The 19,404-nt window shown below is 46.9% G+C and overlaps 1 protein-coding gene across 1 annotated transcript in view; it reads right to left on the reverse strand.

The window, feature by feature from the left end:
* The window catches only part of LOC139581427 (bifunctional heparan sulfate N-deacetylase/N-sulfotransferase 1-like), a 90,210-nt gene that overhangs the window by 10,792 nt on the left and 60,014 nt on the right, over window positions 1–19,404 (reverse strand). The window contains exons 3-5 of the mRNA XM_071411188.1: window positions 13,529–14,595; window positions 2,302–2,784; window positions 111–198 (exon numbers count right to left, since the gene is read on the reverse strand). Coding sequence (XP_071267289.1) covers window positions 111–198; window positions 2,302–2,784; window positions 13,529–14,080 — 1,123 coding nt within the window. The 5' untranslated portion in view covers window positions 14,081–14,595. The remainder of the gene's footprint in view (window positions 1–110; window positions 199–2,301; window positions 2,785–13,528; window positions 14,596–19,404) is intronic.

Consider the following 19,404-nt stretch of genomic DNA (forward strand, 5'->3'; position numbering starts at 1 on the left):
AAGCAATACGTATACTGCTTGGATTTGTTAATGCAATCCCATAAGAACCTGTGAAGTGTGTTCATTAATGCTGGTGTGAGTTTCATACCGCAGGCACCCGCCTGTCTTACCTGCATGGAAGAACTTCCCTGAATAGCCCAGGTTGAAGGTGAAGTTGGGTACATGGTCACGCAGCTCTCTCTGGGTCTCCAACAGGGCCTGACACAGGGAGGAGGGGGGGGGGGGGGGGGTGAGCAAGGCAACACACACAGCTCATCTTGTTGGTCTGTAACTCTCTCCCCGTTCACATCCTCATCAACCCCCGGTGGCCTCTATTCTCTCCTCCATTCCGCTTGAGATCTCTCTCCTCTGATTTGAGTTTGTTTAATTATTCTCTGTATATGAATCCACGCTTCATCTCTCTCTTTCTCCCAGTCTCCCTCTGTCTTTCCTGCCTTGTCAGGTTCCTTCCATAACCTCACTGTTCAGATGCCAAGAGATGAAGGAAGCCTTGACATAGTCCTGGTATTCTAATGTTCTACCCCTGCACATGAGAGGAGGTACAACTCTGATGAGGGATGCAGAACAACACAGACAACCAAAAAAAGTCCTATTCAGTGTTGAAATATGAAGGGATATGGTTCTTGAGAGAGTGTGTCGCCCTATCGGAACGCTGAAGCCTGTCAACTCTGAGGAGCCTACTGAGATGAATACAGAGAGAGAGGGGGTGGAGGGTGAGAATAGGTTTAATATAATACTAGGAGCGGCAAGATGCCTTTCATGTGCTGTACCAACCCACTTACGGTGTCTTCGGAAAGTATTCAGACCCCTTCCTCCACATTGTTACTTTACAGCCTTGTTCTAAAAATATAAAAAATATATACAAAAAATCCATCAATCTACACACAATACCCCATAACAACAAAGTGAAAACAGGTTTTTAGCCAATTTTGCAAAGAAATATATAAAAGCAATACCTGTGATAACTTCAATTGATTGGACATGATTTGGAAAGGCACACACCTGTCTATATAAGGTCCCACAGTTGACAGTGAAGGTCACAGCAAAAACCAAGCCATGATGTCGAAGGAATTGTCCATAGAGCTTCGAAACAGGATTGTCTCGAGGCACAGATCTGGAGAAGGGCACCAAAACATTTCTGCAGCATTGAAGGTCCCCAAGAACATAGTGGCCTCCATCGTTCTTAAATTATAGACGTTTGGAACCACCAAGACTCTTCCTAGAGCTGGCCTCCCGGCCAAACTGAGCAATCGGAGGAGAAGGGCCTGGTCAGGGAGGTGACCAAGAACCCGATAATAACAGAGATCCTCTGTGGAAATGAAAGAACCTTCCAGAAGGACAATCATCTGCAGCACACAACCAATCAAGCCTTTATGGTAGAGTGGCCAGACGGAAGCCACTCAGTAAAAGGCACATGACAGCCCACTTGGAGTTTGCCAAAGGGCACCTAAAGGACTCTCAGACCAGGAGAAGCAAGATTCTCTGGTCTGATGAAACCAAGATTGAACTCTTTGGCTTGAATGTTAAGCGTCTGGAGGAAACCTGGCACCATCCCTATGGTGAAGCATGGTGGTGCCAGCATCATGCTGTGGAGATGTTTTTCAGCGGTAGGGACTGGAAAACTAGTCAGGATTGAGGAAAAGAACTTCATCAAGATCCTTGATGAAAACCTGTTCCAGAGTGCTCGGGGCCTCGGACAGGGTCTAAGGTTCACCTTCCAACAGGACAACGACCCTAAGCACACAGCCAAGACAGCGCAGGAGTGGCTTCGGGACAAGTCTCTGAATGTGCTTGAGTGGCCCAGCCAGAGCCCGGACTTGAACCCGATCGAACATCTCTGGAGAGACCTGAAAATAGCTGTGCAGCAACGCTCCCCATCCAACCTGACAGAGCTTGAGAGGATCTGCAGAGAAGAATGGGAGAAACTCCCCAAATACAGGTGTGCTAAGCTTGTAGCGTCATACCCAAGAAGACTCGAGGCTGTAATCGCTGCCAAAGATGCTTCAACAAATGTCTGAATACTTATGTAAATGTGATATAAGTTTTAAATGTTTTATACATTTGCAAAAATGTCTAAAAACCTATTTTGGGGTATTGTACGTAGATTGCTGAGGGAAAAAATAAATGTAATACATTTTAGAATAAGGCTGTAACGTAACAAAATGTGGGTCTGAATACTTTCTGAATGCACTGTACCTGCCTAATAATGCTTAATTACAAACATATAATGCAGCATAATTACAAGATCTCAGAGATGGAAACATTGGAAATTGACATTTATTTTTTTAAAGTATATATCACCTTAACATCATCCACCTTCATCCTCGTGCCCTCCTTCCCAACAAAGATGTCATCTATATCGACCAGTAGGTGTCGCTCCAGGGAGAGAGAGAGCCTCTTTCCCGTCAGGAAGCCCACCGCGTCCACAAACACCAGCTTGTGCAGCCAGAAGTTGAGGTTGTTCCCAAACAGAACCCTCTGGATCCCATCATGGAGCCCCAGGTCCTGCACCACGGAGGGAAGCAGTGCGGCCGTCGTACCCAGCGAGGAGACACTCTCTGCGGACTGGGTCTTGGCCAGGAGGACGGGCTCGTAGGTGGAGTGGTTGGACTGGAAGACGGTCCAGTCATCACCGGGGAGGGGGCCGGGGAGGGGTTGGCCGGAGCGCGTGATGAAGAGGAGGGGGGACTTGGAGTTGACCGTGCAGTCTTTCAGGCCCAGGTTGGAGTGGAGGAAGAGGGGGAAGCCTTTGAGCTGGGCGCTCAGCAGGCTGTTCTCATTGGCCTACAGGAGGGAGGTCAATTACATCATCAAGAAGGAACAGAGAGTTCATCGATCATTGTCGATAGAAATCTGTTGCATTGAATGGACAAAACTTCCAATCATGTGGAATAGAAAATCCTTCTAGCTCTGTGGAATGCATTTCCAAGTGTCATCATATTGAATAAGCTTGACTATGAAATACATTCTATAGAGCTGAAGGGTGGTAATTCAATTCATTACATCCTATGGATGCTCTCCCTCTCTCTCTCTCGCTCTCTGCTGTGTGGGCGTCTACGAAAACAATGTTATTACGTTAACACTCACCCACACACACTGAGGATGTTCCCACACACAAAACAAATATTAAAGCAACTTTCCCCCAATGCAGAAGTATGAGACATATTCCTGTTCAACATTGATGATGTCATTGAGATTAATTCTCTCCCCATGTCACTTTCTCTCCCTGATAGACTGATCCCAAACCCCACTAGATTGACCAGGTATTCATGCTTACCCACCTACCACTCCTCCCTCTACCTCTGCTCTTTCACAAGACCTGCAAACTTTCCTTTGGTTACCAGGCTCTACTGGGATTACTAAAATAGAGGAATAGAGAGAGGAAGTGAGAGAGAGGAAGTGAGAGAGAGAGAGAGAGAGAGAGAGAGAGAGGGAGAGAGAGAGAGAGAGAGAGGGAGAGGGAGAGGGAGAGAGAGAAAGGAAGGAAGAGAGAGCGAGAGAGTGAGAATGAGAGAGACAGAGAGCGAGAGTGAGAGCACATGAGACAGAGAGAGAGAGCCTGCCATAAGATGAGGGACAGTGTCTGACAGACCAATCAACCTGCACATGTCCTCTACTGTATGCTTATTGTTCAATGTATGGTTATTTTGACCCTTTGTTATTGTTCAAATCAAATCAAATTGTATTTGGCACATACACATGGTTAGCAGATGTTAATGCAAGTGTAGCAAAATGCTTCTGGTTCTAGGTCCGACAATACAGTAATAACCAACGAGTAATCTAACCTAACAATTCCACAACTACTACCTTATACACACACAAGTGTAAAGGAATAAAGAATATGTACATAAAGATATATGAATGAGTGATGGTACAGAACGGCATAGGCAAGATGCAGTAGATGGTATCGAGTTGTTACTGTTGTCCCGTTGACAATTTGGATTCTTATTATTTTCATATTGTAAATATCCAAAATAAGCTTTGGCAATATGTACATTGTTACGGCATGCCAATAAAGCAAATTGAATTGAATCTCTCAGTGAGAGAGACAGAGAGAAGAGAGAGCAAGAGAGAGAGGAAGAAGGAGAGAGAGAGAGACGCAGCACGCAAGAGAAAGAGAGACAGAGAGGAAGAGGAAGAAAAAGCGAGAGAGAGAGCATGAGACACAGCAAGAGAGAGCGCATGAGACACAGCAAGAGAGAGAGCATGAGACACAGCGAGAGAGAGAGCATGAGACACAGCAAGAGAGAGCGCATGAGACACAGCAAGAGAGAGCGCATGAGACACAGCAAGAGAGAGCGCATGAGACACAGCAAGAGAGAGCGCATGAGACACAGCAAGAGAGAGCGCATGAGACACAGCAAGAGACAGCGCATGAGACACAGCGAGAGAGAGCGCATGAGACACAGCGAGAGAGAGCGCATGAGACACAGCGAGAGAGAGCGCATGAGACACAGCGAGAGAGAGAGAGCATGAGACACAGCGAGAGAGAGAGAGCATGAGACACAGCGAGAGAGAGAGAGCATGAGACACAGCAAGAGAGAGAGCATGAGACACAGCGAGAGAGAGAGCATGAGACACAGCGAGAGAGAGAGCATGAGACACAGCGAGAGAGAGAGCATGAGACACAGCGAGAGAGAGAGCATGAGACACAGCAAGAGAGAGTGCATGAGACACAGCGAGAGAGAGAGCATGAGACACAGCGAGAGAGAGAGCATGAGACACAGCGAGAGAGAGAGCATGAGACACAGCAAGAGAGAGTGCATGAGACACAGCGAGAGAGAGAGCATGAGACACAGCGAGAGAGAGAGCATGAGACACAGCGAGAGAGAGAGCATGAGACACAGCGAGGAAGAGGAAGAAAAAGCGAGAGAGAGAGAGAGCATGAGACACAGCGAGAGAGAGAGAGAGAAAGAGAGAAAGACAAGTCTTTCTCACCCTGAGGATGTCAGTGATATCTATTCCCTTAGGGAGGAAAGAGGAATGAAGAGAGATGGACTGACAGACAGATGTAGAGGTGGAGATAGAGAGAAACTCAGTAGGGTGTTTCTGACCTGGAAGACATAGTACTAACCTTAAAGCTAGAACCCTTAAATGAAACAATAACAAAGCATCACGCCACCTCTGTTTTGGCAACAAAAAAAACTGTGGGATGGGCCAGAAGAGATATGGATGCAAGAACCATCGACATCATTAAAAGACTCAATGGGTATATGTCATTAATTTATAAACTACACTACCGGTCAAAAGACATCTACTCATTCAAAGGTTTTTCTTTATTTTCTTAATTGTAGAATAATAGTGAACACATATACTAAGCTGGCTGCTTTTCCTTCACTCTGCGGTCTGACTCATCTCAAACCGTCTCAATTTGGTTGAGGTCGGGGGATTGTGGAGGCCAGGTCATCTGATGCAGCACTCCATCACACTCCTTGTTGGTAAAATAGCCCTTACACAGCCTGGTGGTGTGTTGGGTCATTGTCCTGTTGAAAAACAAATGATAGTCCCACTAAGCCCAAACCAGATGGGATGGCGTATCACTGCAGAATGCTGTGGTAGCCACGCTGGTTAAGTGTGCCTTGAATTTAAAATCACAGACAGTGTCACCAGCAAAGCACCTCCACACCATAACACCTCCTCCTCAATGCTTTACGGTGGGAAATACACATGCGGAGATCATCCGTTCACCCACACCACGTCTCATAAAGACACGGCGGTTTGAACCAAAAAGTTCCAATTTGGACTCCAGACCAAAGGACAAATTTCCACCTGTCTAATGTCCATTGCTGGTGTTTCTTGGCCCAAGCAAGTCTCTTCTTGTTATTAGTGTCCTTTGGTAGTGGTTTCTTTGCAGAAATTCGACCACGAAGGCCTGATTCACAGTCTCTGAACAGTTGATGTTGAGATGTGTCTGTTACTTGAACTCTAATGAACTTATCCTCTGCAGCAGAGGTAACTCTGTGTCTTCCATTCCTGTGGCGGTCCTCACGAGAGCCAGTATAATCATAGCGCTTGACGGTTTTTGCGACTGCACTTGAAGAAACTTACAAAGTTCTTGAAATGTTCCATATTGCCTGACCTTCATGTCTTAAAGTAATGATGGACTGACGTTTCTGTTTGCTTATTTGAGCTGTTCATTCCATAATAAGGACTTTTACAAAATACGTCTATGTATAACCCCCCCCCCCCCCCCCTACCTTGTCACAACACAACTGATTGGCTCAAACGCATTAAGAAGGAAAGAAATTCCACAAATTAACTTTTAACAAGGCACACCTGATAATTGAAATGTATTCCAGGTGACTACCTCATGAAGCTGGTTGAGAGAATGCCAAGAGTGTGTAAAGCTGTCATCAAGGCAAAGGGTGGCTATTTGAAGAATCTCAAATATAAAATACACTGCTCAAAAAAATAAAGGGAACACTTAAACAACACAATGTAACTTCCAAGTCAATCACACTTCTGTGAAATCAAACTGTCCACTTAGGAAGCAACACTGATTGACAATAAATTTCACATGCTGTTGTGCAAATGGAATAGACAACAGGTGGAAATTATAGGCAATTAGCAAGACACCCCCAATAAAGGAGTGGTTCTGCAGATGGTGACCACAGACCACTTCTCAGTTCCTATGCTTCCTGGCTGATGTTTTGGTCACTTTTGAATGCTGGCAGTGCTTTCACTCTAGTGGTAGCATGAGACGGAGTCTACAACCCACACAAGTGGCTCAGGTAGTGCAGCTCATCCAGGATGGCACATCAATGCGAGCTGTGGCAAGAAGGTTTGCTGTGTCTGTCAGCGTAGTGTCCAGAGATTGGAGGCGCTACCAGGAGACAGGCCAGTACATCAGGAGACGTGGAGGAGGCCGTAGGAGGGCAACAACCCAGCAGCAGGACCGCTACCTCCGCCTTTGTGCAAGGAGGAGCAGGAGGAGCACTGCCAGAGCCCTGCAAAATGAACTCCAGCTGGCCACAAATGTGCATGTGTCTGCTCAAACGGTCAGAAACAGACTCCATGAGGGTGGTATGAGGGCCCGACGTCCACAGGTGGGGGTTGTGCTTACAGCCCAACACCGTGCAGGACGTTTGGCATTTGCCAGAGAACACCAAGATTGGCAAATTCACCACTGGCGCCCTGTGCTCTTCACAGATGAAAGCAGGTTCACACTGAGCACATGTGACAGACGTGACAGAGTCTGGAGACGCCGTGGAGAACGTTCTGCTGCCTGCAACATCCTCCAGCATGACCGGTTTGGCGGTGGGTCAGTCATGGTGTGGGGTGGCATTTCTTTGGGGGGCCGCACAGCCCTCCATGTGCTCGCCAGAGGTAGCCTGACTGCCATTAGGTACCGAGATGAGATCCTCAGACCCCTTGTGAGACCATATGCTGGTGCGGTTGGCCCTGGGTTCCTCCTAATGCAAGACAATGCTAGACTGGCTGGAGTGTGTCAGCAGTTCCTGCAAGAGGAAGGCATTGATGCTATGGACTGGCCCGCCCGTTCCCCAGACCTGAATCCAATTGAGCACATCTGGGACATCATGTCTCGCTCCATCCACCAAAGCCACATTGCACCACAGACTGTCCAGGAGTTGGCGGATGCTTTAGTCCAGGTCTGGGAGGAGATGCCTCAGGAGACCATCCGCCACCTCATCAGGAGCATGCCCAGGCATTGTAGGGAGGGCATACAGGCATGTGGAGGCCACACACACTACTGAGCCTCATTTTGACTTGTTTTAAGGACATTACATCAAAGTTGGATCAGCCTGTTTTGAGTGTGACTCCAAATCTAGACCTCCATGGGTTGATAAATTTCATTTCCATTGATAATTTTTGTGTGATTTTGTTGTCAGCACATTCAACTATGTAAAGAAAAAAGTATTTAATAAGAATATTTCATTCATTCAGATCTAGGATGTGTTATTTTAGTGTTCCCTTTATTTTTTTGAGCAGTGTATATTTAGATTTGTTTAGCACTTTTTTGGTTACTACATGATTCCATATGTGTTATTTCATAGTTATGATGTCTTTACTATTATTATACAAGGTAGAAAATAGTAAAAATAAAGAAAACCCTTGAATGAGTAGGTGTTCCAAAACTTTTGACCCTTAGTGTATATATCATTCATTTATAAGTTATACTCTTCAACAATCAGTGGGTATACTGTTGAAGTCGGAAGTTTACATACACTTAGGTTGGAGTCATTAAAACTTGTTTTTCAACCACTGCAAAAATTTCTTGTTAACAAACAATAGTTTTAGCAAGTCGGTTAGGACATCTACTTTGTGCATGACACAAGGAATTTTTCCAGCAATTGTTTACAGACAGATTATTTCACTTATAACTCACTGTAACACAATTCCAGTGGGTCAGAAGTTTACATACACTAAGTTGACTGTGCCGTTAAACAGCTTGGAAAATTCCAGAAAATGACGTCATGGCTTTAGAAGCTTCTGATAGGCTAATTGACATAATTTGAGTCAATTGGAGGTGTACCTGTGGATGTATTTCAAGGCCTACCTTTGACTCAGTGCCTCTTTGCTTGACATCATGGGAAAATCAAAAGAAATCAGCCAAGACCCAGAAAAAAAAATTGTAGATCTCCACAAGTTTGGTTCATCCTTGGGAGAAATTTCCAAATGCCTGAAGGTACCACGTTCATCTGTACAAACAATACACCGCTCAGCCGCTCAGGAAGGAGACGCCTTCTGTCTCCTAGAGATGTCACGTTCGTCGTAACGATGAGACCAAGGCGCAGCGTGATATGTATACGTTCTTTTTTAATTAACGAATGAAACACAAAACAAACTAACAAAGAAACAAAACGAACGTGACGCTAACATGCAACTACACATAGACAATAACCCACCAAACCTAAATGGAAAATTTCAACCTCAATAGGATCCCCAATCAGAGACAACGATAAACAGCTGTCTGATTGGGAACCAATTCAGGCCACCATAGACCTATAATATGCCTAGTCTAACCAAAACCCCTAGACATACAAAAAAAACGTAGACAATACAAAAACTAAACAAACCACCCTTGTCACACCCTGACCTAACCAAAATATAAAGAAAACAAAGATAACTAAGGACAGGGCGTGACAGTAGTCCACCCCCCAAAGGTGCGGACTCCCGGGCGTAAACCTAAACCTATATGGGAGGGTCTGGGTGGGCATCTAACCTCGGTGGCGGCTTTGGTTCTGGACGCCGCCCCCCTTTACACTGAGTCCGCTCTTGTAGCACTGACCCATGGATCATCGCCGGAGGCTCCGGACTGGGGATCGTCGCTGGAGGCTCCGGACTGTGGCCCGTCGTAGGAGGTTCCGGACTGTGGCCCGTCGTTGGAGGTTCCGGACTGTGGCCCGTCGTTGGAGGTTCCGGACTGTGGCCCGTCGTTGGAGGTTCCGGACTGTGGCCCGTCGTTGGAGGTTCCGGACGGTGGCCCGTCGTTGGAGTTTCCGGACTGTGGCCCGTCGTTGGAGGTTCCGGTCTGTGAACTGTCGCCGGAAGCTCTGGACAGGGTACTGTCGCCAGACGCTCTGGACTGGGTACTGTCGCCGGACGCTCTGGACTGGGTACTGTCGCCGGACACTCTGGACTGCCGAGGCGCACTGTAGGCCTGGTGCGTGGTGCCGGAACTGGTGGTACCGGGCTGGGGACACGCACCTCAGGGCAAGTGCGAGGAGCAGGAACAGGGCGTACTGAACCCTGGAGGCGCACTGGAGGCCTGGTGCGTGGTGCCGGAACTGGTGGTACCGGGCTGAGGACACGCACCTCAGGGCGAGTGCGGGGAGGAGGAACAGGATACACTAGACCGTGGAGACGCATTGGAGATCCAGAACATAGAGCTGGCTCAATATGTCCTGGCTTGATGCCCATTCTAGCCCGGCAAATGCGTGGAGCTGGAATAGAGCGCACCGGGCTAAGAATGCGAACTGGAGACACCGTGCGCATCTCTGCATAACACGGTGCCTGACCAGTTACACGCTCCCCACGGTAAGCACGAGGAGTTGGCTCAGGTCTCCTACCTGACTCAGCCAATCCCCTCGTGTGCCCTCCCCCCCAAAAATCTTGGGGCTGTCTCTCGGCTTCCGTGCTAGCCGTGTACCTTCATATCGTCACCGTTCCTCTATTCTCCAGTATTTCTCCTTGTAGTATCGCCATTCCGCTTTAGATGTCTCTATCTCCTCCTTAGAACGGCGATACCCAGGCTGCGTCCAGGGTCCTGCTCCATCTAGTATTTCCTCCCATGTCCAGGATCCTTTCCCATCCATAATCTCCTCCCAAATTCATAACGTCTGCTCCTCTTTTTCACGCTGCTTGGTCCTTGTTTGGTGGGTTATTCTGTCACGTTCGTCGTAACGATGAGACCAAGGCGCAGCGTGATATCTATACATTATTTTTTAATTAACGAATGAAACACAAAAACAAACTAACAAAGAAACAAAACGAACGTGACGCTAACATGCAACTACACATAGACAATAACCCACCAAACCTAAATGGAAAATGGCAACCTAAATAGGATCCCCAATCAGAGACAACGATAAACAGCTGTCTCTGATTGGGAACCAATTCAGGCCACCATAGACCTATAATATGCCTAGACTAACCAAAACCCCTAGACATACACAAAAAACTAGACAATACAAAAACTAAACAAACCACTCGTCACACCCTGCCCTAACCAAAATATAAAGAAAACAAAGATAACTAAGGTCAGGGCGTGACAAGAGAGGAACGCACTTTGATGTGCGAAGTGCAAATCAATCCCAAAACAACAGCAAAGGACCTTGTGAAGATGCTGGAGGAAACAGGTACACACTTATCTATATCCACAGTAAAACGAGTCCTATATCGACATAACCTGAAAGGCCATTTAGCAAGGAAGAAGCCACTGCTCCAAAACCGCCATAAAAAAGCCAGACTATGGTTTGCAACTGCACATGGGGACAAAGATCGTACTTTTTGGAGAAATGTCCTCTGGTCTGATGAAACAAAAATAGAACTGTTTGGCCATAATGACCATCGTTATGTTTGGAGGAAAGAGGGGGAGGCTTGCAAGCCGAATAACACCATCCCAACCGTGAAGCACGGGGGTGGCAGCTTCATGTTGTGGGGGTGCTTTGCTGCAGGAGGGACTGGTGCACTGAACAAAATAGATGCAATCATAAGGATGCAACATCTTAAGACATCAGTCAGGAAGTTAAAGCTTGGTCACAAATGGGTCTTCCAAATGAACAATGACCCCAAGCATACTTCCAAAGTTGTGTCAAAATGGCTTAAGGACAACAAAGTCAAGGTATTGGAGTGGCCATCACAAAGCCCTGACCTCAATCCTATAGAACATTTGTGGGAAGAACTGAAAAAGCGTATGAGAGAAAGGAGGCCTACACTCCTGACTCAGTTACACCAGCTCTGTCAGGAGGAATGGGCCAAAATTCACTCAACTTATTGTGGGAAGCTTGTGGAAGGCTACCTGAAACGTTTGACCCAAGTTAAACAATTTAAAGGCAATGCTACCAAATACTAATTGAGTGTATGTACTCGTCTGACCCACTGGGAATGTGATGAAAGAAATAAAAGCTGAAATAAATCATGCCCTCTACTATTATTCTGACATTTCACATTCTTAAAATAAAGTGGTGACCCTAACTGACCTAAGACAGAGAATTTTTACTAGGATTAAATGTCAGGAATTGTGAAAAACTGAGTTTAAATGTATTTGGCTAAGGTGTATGTAAACTTATGACTTCAACTGTATATCATTCATATATAAGTTATACTCTTCACCAATTAGTGGATATATAGCATTTATTTATAGAGCTAACTGAAGTTTTTTTTTGTCTGATACCGATTTTGGGGGGACAACACACATCTGCCGATATAATGTTTTAGGGAAATGAAAAATACTTATTTTTTCCACACAGTTCTCATAAATTTCCATCCAAAATGTCAATTGTCCAATAAATATCAAAAATGTTGATTTCTTATATTGTGAAATGAATGAAATCATGAGATTGTTGGGATCAGCATGAGATTGTGTTGGGATCAGCATGAAATTGTGTTGGGACCAGCATGAGATTGTGTTGGGATCAGCATGAGATTGTGTTGGGACCAGCATGAGATTGTGTTGGGACCAGCATGAGAACGTGTTGGGACCAGCATGAGAATGTGTTGGGACCAGCATGAGAACGTGTTGGGACCAGCATGAGAACGTGTTGGGACCAGCATGAGAACGTGTTTAGATCAGCATGAGAACGTGTTGGGACCAGCATGAGAACGTGTTTAGATCAGCATGAGAACGTGTTCAGATCAGCATGAGAACGTGTTGGGACCAGCATGAGAACGTGTTGGGACCAGCATGAGAACGTGTTCAGATCAGCATGAGAACGTGTTCAGATCAGCATGAGAACGTGTTGGGATCAGCATGAGAACATGTTTAGATCAGCATGAGAACGTGTTGGGATCAGCATGAGAACGTGTTGGGACCAGCATGAGGACGTGTTGGGACCAGCATGAGAACGTGTTGGGACCAGCATGAGAACGTGTTTAGATCAGCATGAGAACGTGTTGGGACCAGCATGAGAATGTGTTGGGACCAGCATGAGAACGTGTTGGGACCAGCATGAGAACGTGTTGGGACCAGCATGAGAACGTGTTGGGACCAGCATGAGAACGTGTTTAGATCAGCATGAGAACGTGTTTAGATCAGCATGAGAACGTGTTTAGATCAGCATGAGAACGTGTTGGGACCAGCATGAGAACGTGTTGGGACCAGCATGAGAACGTGTTCAGATCAGCATGAGAACGTGTTCAGATCAGCATGAGAACGTGTTGGGATCAGCATGAGAACGTGTTTAGATCAGCATGAGAACCTGTTTAGATCAGCATGAGAACGTGTTGGGACCAGCATGAGGACGTGTTGGGACCAGCATGAGAACGTGTTGGGACCAGCATGAGAACGTGTTTAGATCAGCATGAGAACGTGTTGGAACCAGCATGAGAACGTGTTTAGATCAGCATGAGAACCTGTTTAGATCAGCAGGAGAACGTGTTTAGATCAGCATGAGAACGTGTTTAGATCAGCAGGAGAACGTGTTTAGATCAGCATGAGAACGTGTTTAGATCAGCATGAGAACGTGTTTAGATCAGCATGAGAACGTGTTGGGACCAGCATGAGAACGTGTTGGGACCAGCATGAGAACGTGTTTAGATCAGCAGGAGAACGTGTTGGGACCAGCATGAGAACGTGTTTAGATCATGAGATTTACCTTTTTCATCCTATTTATTGAATATTAGTTATTGGTGGAGTTATCATCTGATAACAATATAGGCTAGAGCTAAAAGGCCAAAAATGTATGTAGCAACTAAGGATTCTGACCTTAAAGAAGCCGATGATGCCCACTCCGTATTACACACAGTACTAACCTTAAAGAAGCCGATGATGCCCACTCCGTATTACACACAGTACTAACCTTAAAGAAGCCGATGATGCCCACTCCGTATTACACACAGTACTAACCTTAAAGAAGCCGATAATGCCCACTCCGTATTCCACACAGTACTTGTCCAGCAGCTCTCTGTTCCAGGCGTCCAGGTTGACGTACTTCAGGATGTTCTCATAGATGACCAGCGTGAAGCGTCCGTGCTCCTTATCAGTTAACGTGGGCATGTCCCCTTTACCGGGAGAGATCTCCGTCCGGTACCGGAAACGTCCCGACTCAAGGATGGCCACGATATCCTGGCCCAGCTGAGAGTACTGGCTCTCTACAAACACCAGCACCACAGGGTCTGTCCTCACCCCTCCTTCGCCCCCGGGTCCCCCAGACACCGCCCGCACTGGGAGCAGGCGCGACGGGCTCACCCGGAGGTCATCGTAGACGGCCGACGCCACCTCGCCACCAGCCACGCCCCCTCCTGAGTGCTCGAGCTCCTGTTTCGCGCCGTACAGGAAGTACGCGGAGACGAAGACGCTGACGGTGCAGAAGAGGAAGAGGAGGAGCAGGGAGGTCTGGAGAGGGAGGTGGCGGACAAGACGGACCAGCCGACGCAGGCGGGACACACATCCCAGCATCGTCACGCACAACACCTGACCTGACTGAACTACTGACCAAAACGGGCTTGTTGGTAGGGTAGGGTAGGACAGGATAGTGTAGGCTAGCCTAGGGTAGGCTTAGCAGAAATACATTTGTCCAAAGTCAGTGTTGTTTTTTTCCAGTCTTCTGGTTAGTAATCCACAGGCTATAGCAGTAATAGCAGCAGCAGCAGCTTGAGCAGCTACTGGGGATAGAAATGAGATGGTTTCACCATATTGGTTCTCCCACATGCTGTGTTGCTGATTATGTCACCATGGCAGAGATGGGGGGGGGGGGGCACTGCACGCCAGGGAGGGAGGGGGGAAGAAGAGGGGGAATCAGAGCAGGAGAGGGCAGCTAGATGGCTGGCTGGTCACCTGTCCATCACTGAATTCAGCCAACCACATCCCTCAGGGTTCCTGATTAGTGGTTGATCTTTACGGGGGCGGGCAATGGTGAGGTCACAAAGGTCATCCCAATAGCAACATTCTCCTGGATGGTTTGTGGTTATGACCTAGAATGAAACAAGAAAGAAATATAAAAAAAATTCAACAAGAGGGCAAAGAACATTCCCTTTTCATAACTCACACTCATGCCATATTTGTTGTTTGTTTACGTGTGTGGGAGAGGTGTAGGATACAGTGCCGGTGCTCCTCTGAAAGTTCATTTTAAAAGCAGTCCTTGCATTCACCTACGCACGCTATTAGAGCTGCCAAAAAACCCTACACACACACACACACACACCACCCCACCCCACCCTTGGCCCTCACACACACAATCGATAGACGGAGAGAGAGAAAGAGAGAGCGAGAAACAGAGCGAGCGAGAAAAAAAAAACTGGAGGCGAGCTGCTGAGCCAGTCTGTTCGGGCAGGGCTCTGTGGCTGCATGTAAAGTGAAGCCACGACCCTCGGGGAAACTCACCTCCTATGCCCCTCAAACACACATGGGATCAGAGGGGAGGGGAGAGAAACAAGCAGACAAACCGTAGCCCAAAAGAAATGAAGCCAGCGGATAGGGACAGACAGAAACCAATATCTCTGAATAGCACACCGTCCTATCACACTGCATCTGTGTTGGATGTGCAAGCTAATTAACCCAGTCAAATTACACCAGTGTCTTATTGGCTGTTATTGACCATGCTCTGATCTCTGAAGATACAGTCCCAGTTTCAAACATTCACATAAAAAAAGTTTGAAAAAGGTGAGAAAAGCTAAATAATCACCTACATAAAACCATTCTCATTTCTCATAGAGAAAGGACTACTAGAGAAGTGTATTATTGACCACTGACTGCTGTACTCAAAGTACTCAGGTAGAGCTGGGACGATAAACCGGAAACGAATCCACACTGACCATGCCAATCACTTATCGCATGCATTTTGCCGATATCGTTCATAATGCAATCCAAAAGGTGTTAAAGGGAGAGAATTATCAAAGGTTTATTACAGTACACCACAAAGCATGACACTTCACATTACATGAGTAGATATCTAACACGGAATGAATTTAATGAGTTATTGATTTCTGATTAGAGTAGCTTGATGGGGGGGGGGGGGGGGGATCTGATATCATTCCATGGTTCCGTATAGAATTCCTCATGGTATTCCATGAAGGAAAGCTCAACATCATTCCATATAGCATTCCCTGTGGAATACCATGGAGAAATCTCTCCATACAAAACAATCAACTGTGAGAACTAGGCTATACATTATAGTAAAGTCCCTCTTGTATTCCTGCTTCAGTCACAATCTTGAAAGACGCCCAAATCTCCCTCCTGAGTCGTGCTGCTGCTGTGGAGGATATCACACCTCCAACTGAGCTGCTTCCAAATTTCCCTTCAGAGGACCAGAGTTTTTAAACGTAAAAAGAGGCTGTTAAAAAGAGGTGGGTGTGGAGAGAAAGTAACGCTCTAGATCAGACAGAAACACACAGCCCTGCTATGCTGAAGACTCCCGTTCCTTCTGTCAGGAGCAAGGTCCGTGCCACGGCATATAAAAACAAGATTAGCCGCTGCGGCACAGTGCAGAGGCTGCTGAAAAGCCAAGCAGAGGACGAGTCGCTCCGAGAGAGTAGTAAGGTTTTCTCAGGTGGGTGGTGGTTATGCTGCTTTAATAGAAGGTTCCACATATTACTCAACCACAGATGTGGCTTTGAGAAGCCAATTCTTACCCTTTTTAGAATATTGTTTTGCTAATTAAATCACACTAATAATAAAATGTTATCTAAAGCCAAAGGTCTGAGGGGATACAAAGGCTGACGTGACACTGATAACAATGGTGGTGACAGGGGTTAGCAGGTGCAGGTTAAGCAGTTCAAGACAATCTATCCATCTATCTACAGTAGGTCATAGCCATCTATCTACAGTAGGTCTTGGCCATCTATCTAGAGTAGGTCTTGGCCATCTATCTACAGTAGGTCTTGGCCATCTATCTACAGTAGGTCTTGGCCATCTATCTACAGCAGGTCTTGGCCATCTATCTACAGCAGGTCTTGGCCATCTATCTACAGCAGGTCTTGGCCATCTATCTACAGTAGGTCATGGCCATCTATCTACAGCAGGTCATGGCCATCTATCTACAGCAGGTCATGGCCATCTATCTACAGTAGGTCTTGGCCATCTATCTACAGCAGGTCATGGCCATCTATCTACAGCAGGTCTTGGCCATCTATCTACAGCAGGTCTTGGCCATCTATCTACAGCAGGTCTTGGCCATCTATCTACAGCAGGTCTTGGCCATCTATCTACAGCAGGTCTTGGCCATCTATCTACAGCAGGTCTTGGCCATCTATCTAGAGTAGGTCTTGGCCATCTATCTACAGCAGGTCTTGGCCATCTATCTACAGCAGGTCTTGGCCATCTATCTACAGACGGTCTTGGCCATCTATCTACAGACGGTCTTGGCCATCTATCTACAGCAGGTCTTGGCCATCTATCTACAGCAGGTCTTGGCCATCTATCTACAGTAGGTCTTGGCCATCTATCTAGAGTAGGTCTTGGCCATCTATCTACAGTAGGTCTTGGCCATCTATCTACAGTAGGTCTTGGCCATCTATCTACATTAGGTCTTGGCCATCTATCTACATTAGGTCTTGGCCATCTATCTACATTAGGTCTTGGCCATCTATCTACAGTAGGTCTTGGCCATCTATCTACAGTAGGTCTTGGCCATCTATCTACAGTAGGTCTTGGCCATCTATCTACAGTAGGTCTTGGCCATCTATCTACAGTAGGTCTTGGCCATCTATCTACAGTAGGTCTTGGCCATCTATCTACAGTAGGTCTTGGCCATCTATCTACAGTAGGTCTTGGCCAACTGTTAGCAGTGATGACTGCCCCCAATGTCGACCTTCAGCTTGGGCCAAAGAACTACAATTAGATCAGAGAGAGGGATGGGGAGGTAGAGAGAGAGGGATATAGAGGGAGGGTGAAGGACAGAGAGAGAAAGAGAGACAAACAAGCTGGAGGCCTTGGGTATGAGGGGGAGACAGAGAGGAGAAGACAGCATTTGTAACGTAGGCTAGTGGGAAGCGATATGTAGCTAGGTACACCAGAGCTGCATTTACACTGAGTGGAAGAACACAGACTGATGGCTGTTCTAACCCTCTCTATCTACCCTAACAGCATTTCCTACTCCTCTCTCCACATTGAACAGAGACAGCCTCCCACAACCCCCCCCATTCCAAAAAATAATAAAATAAATGTAAAACAGCGGCAAAAAGAAAGAAGAGAGAAGAAGCATGAATATTTTATGTCCTGAGTAACCTGATGGGATGAGGGCCAACGTATCAGTAAGGTTGTACATTTCAGCAGCAGAGAGGAGGAGAGCAGCGGAGAGATGGAGAGCAGCGGAGAGATGGAGAGCAGCGGCGAGGTGGGAGAGCAGCGGAGAGGTGGGAGAGCAGCGGAGAGGTGGGAGAGCAGCGGAGAGGAGGGAGAGCAGCGGAGAGGTGGGAGAGCAGCGGCGAGGTTGGAGAGTAGCGGAGAGGTGGGAGTGCAGTGGGAGAGCAGCGGAGAGGTGGGAGAGCAGCTGCGAGAGCAGCGGAGAGGTGGAGAGGTGGGAGAGCAGCGGAGAGGTGAGGGAGCAGCGGAGAGGTGGAGAGCAGCGGAGAGGAGCTGAGAGGTGGAGAGCAGCTGAGAGGTGGAGAGCAGCGGAGAGGTGGAGAGTAGCGTAGAGGTGGGAAAGCAGCGGAGAGGTGGAGAGCAGCTGAGGTGGAGAGCAGCGGAGAGGTGGAGAGTAGCGGAGAGGTGGGAAAGCAGCGGAGAGGTGGAGAGCAGCGGAGAGGTGGGAGAGCAGCGGAGAGGTGGAGAGCAGCTGAGAGGTGGAGAGCAGCGGAGAGGTGGAGAGCAGCGGAGAGGTGGGGGAGCAGGGATGTGACAAATGTAAAACAAAATATTTGTTTAAACTGCCATTTTTTCTCATTTAAACGTTTAAAGCATATCAAATGACGTGAATTCCAAATTCAGATATGGTCACCTATGACCGCTAGGGGGCAGTGCAGCTCAATCTACCACAGTCCTGGCTAGTTACTAGACAGCTCACCTTACTGCTGTCCCACAACCACTCAGCAACGATGCTATTAATGCCGTTTTATGTTGTCTGTGTGCCTTTCCTCCATGTTCTCAGTACATGGGACTTCATGTCCCATTTGTCAACAATGTGATGGTTCGTTGCAGTGATGTATGACAGCATGTTCATAGATGTTAAAAAATGGTTGTTAACACCACGTATGTTGTTTGAGAGCTCACAATTTGTATTTGCAGAGCAATCATTCTACAATGTCTCCATCAGGGCCGTCCCGGTTTTTCAACATGGCATCTTGTAGCCTGGTTCTAGCTATGACATCAGGGCAGTGAAGCCGACATCCTTTACCACTGACAATGGTTGCATATAAACTGTGATCATTTCTGTAATTAGCGCTGTGATTTTCTCACTCGATCCCTTATTGCACTGCTGCCAAAAACGGGTTAGGTCTCACGGTGCCTCTCTTTCAGCATTGCACCTGTACTGCCACTGTAGATCATTTCCGCCTCGCAAAGTTTGTATTTCATCACCTTCTAATTTAACTTCTCAAAGTATTGCATTAAAGGACTTCACTGCTATTGCTTCCGTCATTTCTCCAACTATTAACGACAATGACGTGCGGAGTGCTTTATATCCGTGGCAAATCATTGTAAATATGCATCTCCTCTTACTGACCCATCTCCTCCTTACAGCATTGTTGCATTAGCTATTTGTTCAAAACAGTTTTTGGCCTTTAAGATGATAATCTCGGGACCTGTTAGTGGTAGTTTTGTGTTAACTGCACTGTGACATTAATTTA

The sequence above is a fragment of the Salvelinus alpinus genome, chromosome 7 (genome assembly GCF_045679555.1).
Source record: "Salvelinus alpinus chromosome 7, SLU_Salpinus.1, whole genome shotgun sequence".
Lineage (NCBI taxonomy): Eukaryota > Metazoa > Chordata > Actinopteri > Salmoniformes > Salmonidae > Salvelinus > Salvelinus alpinus.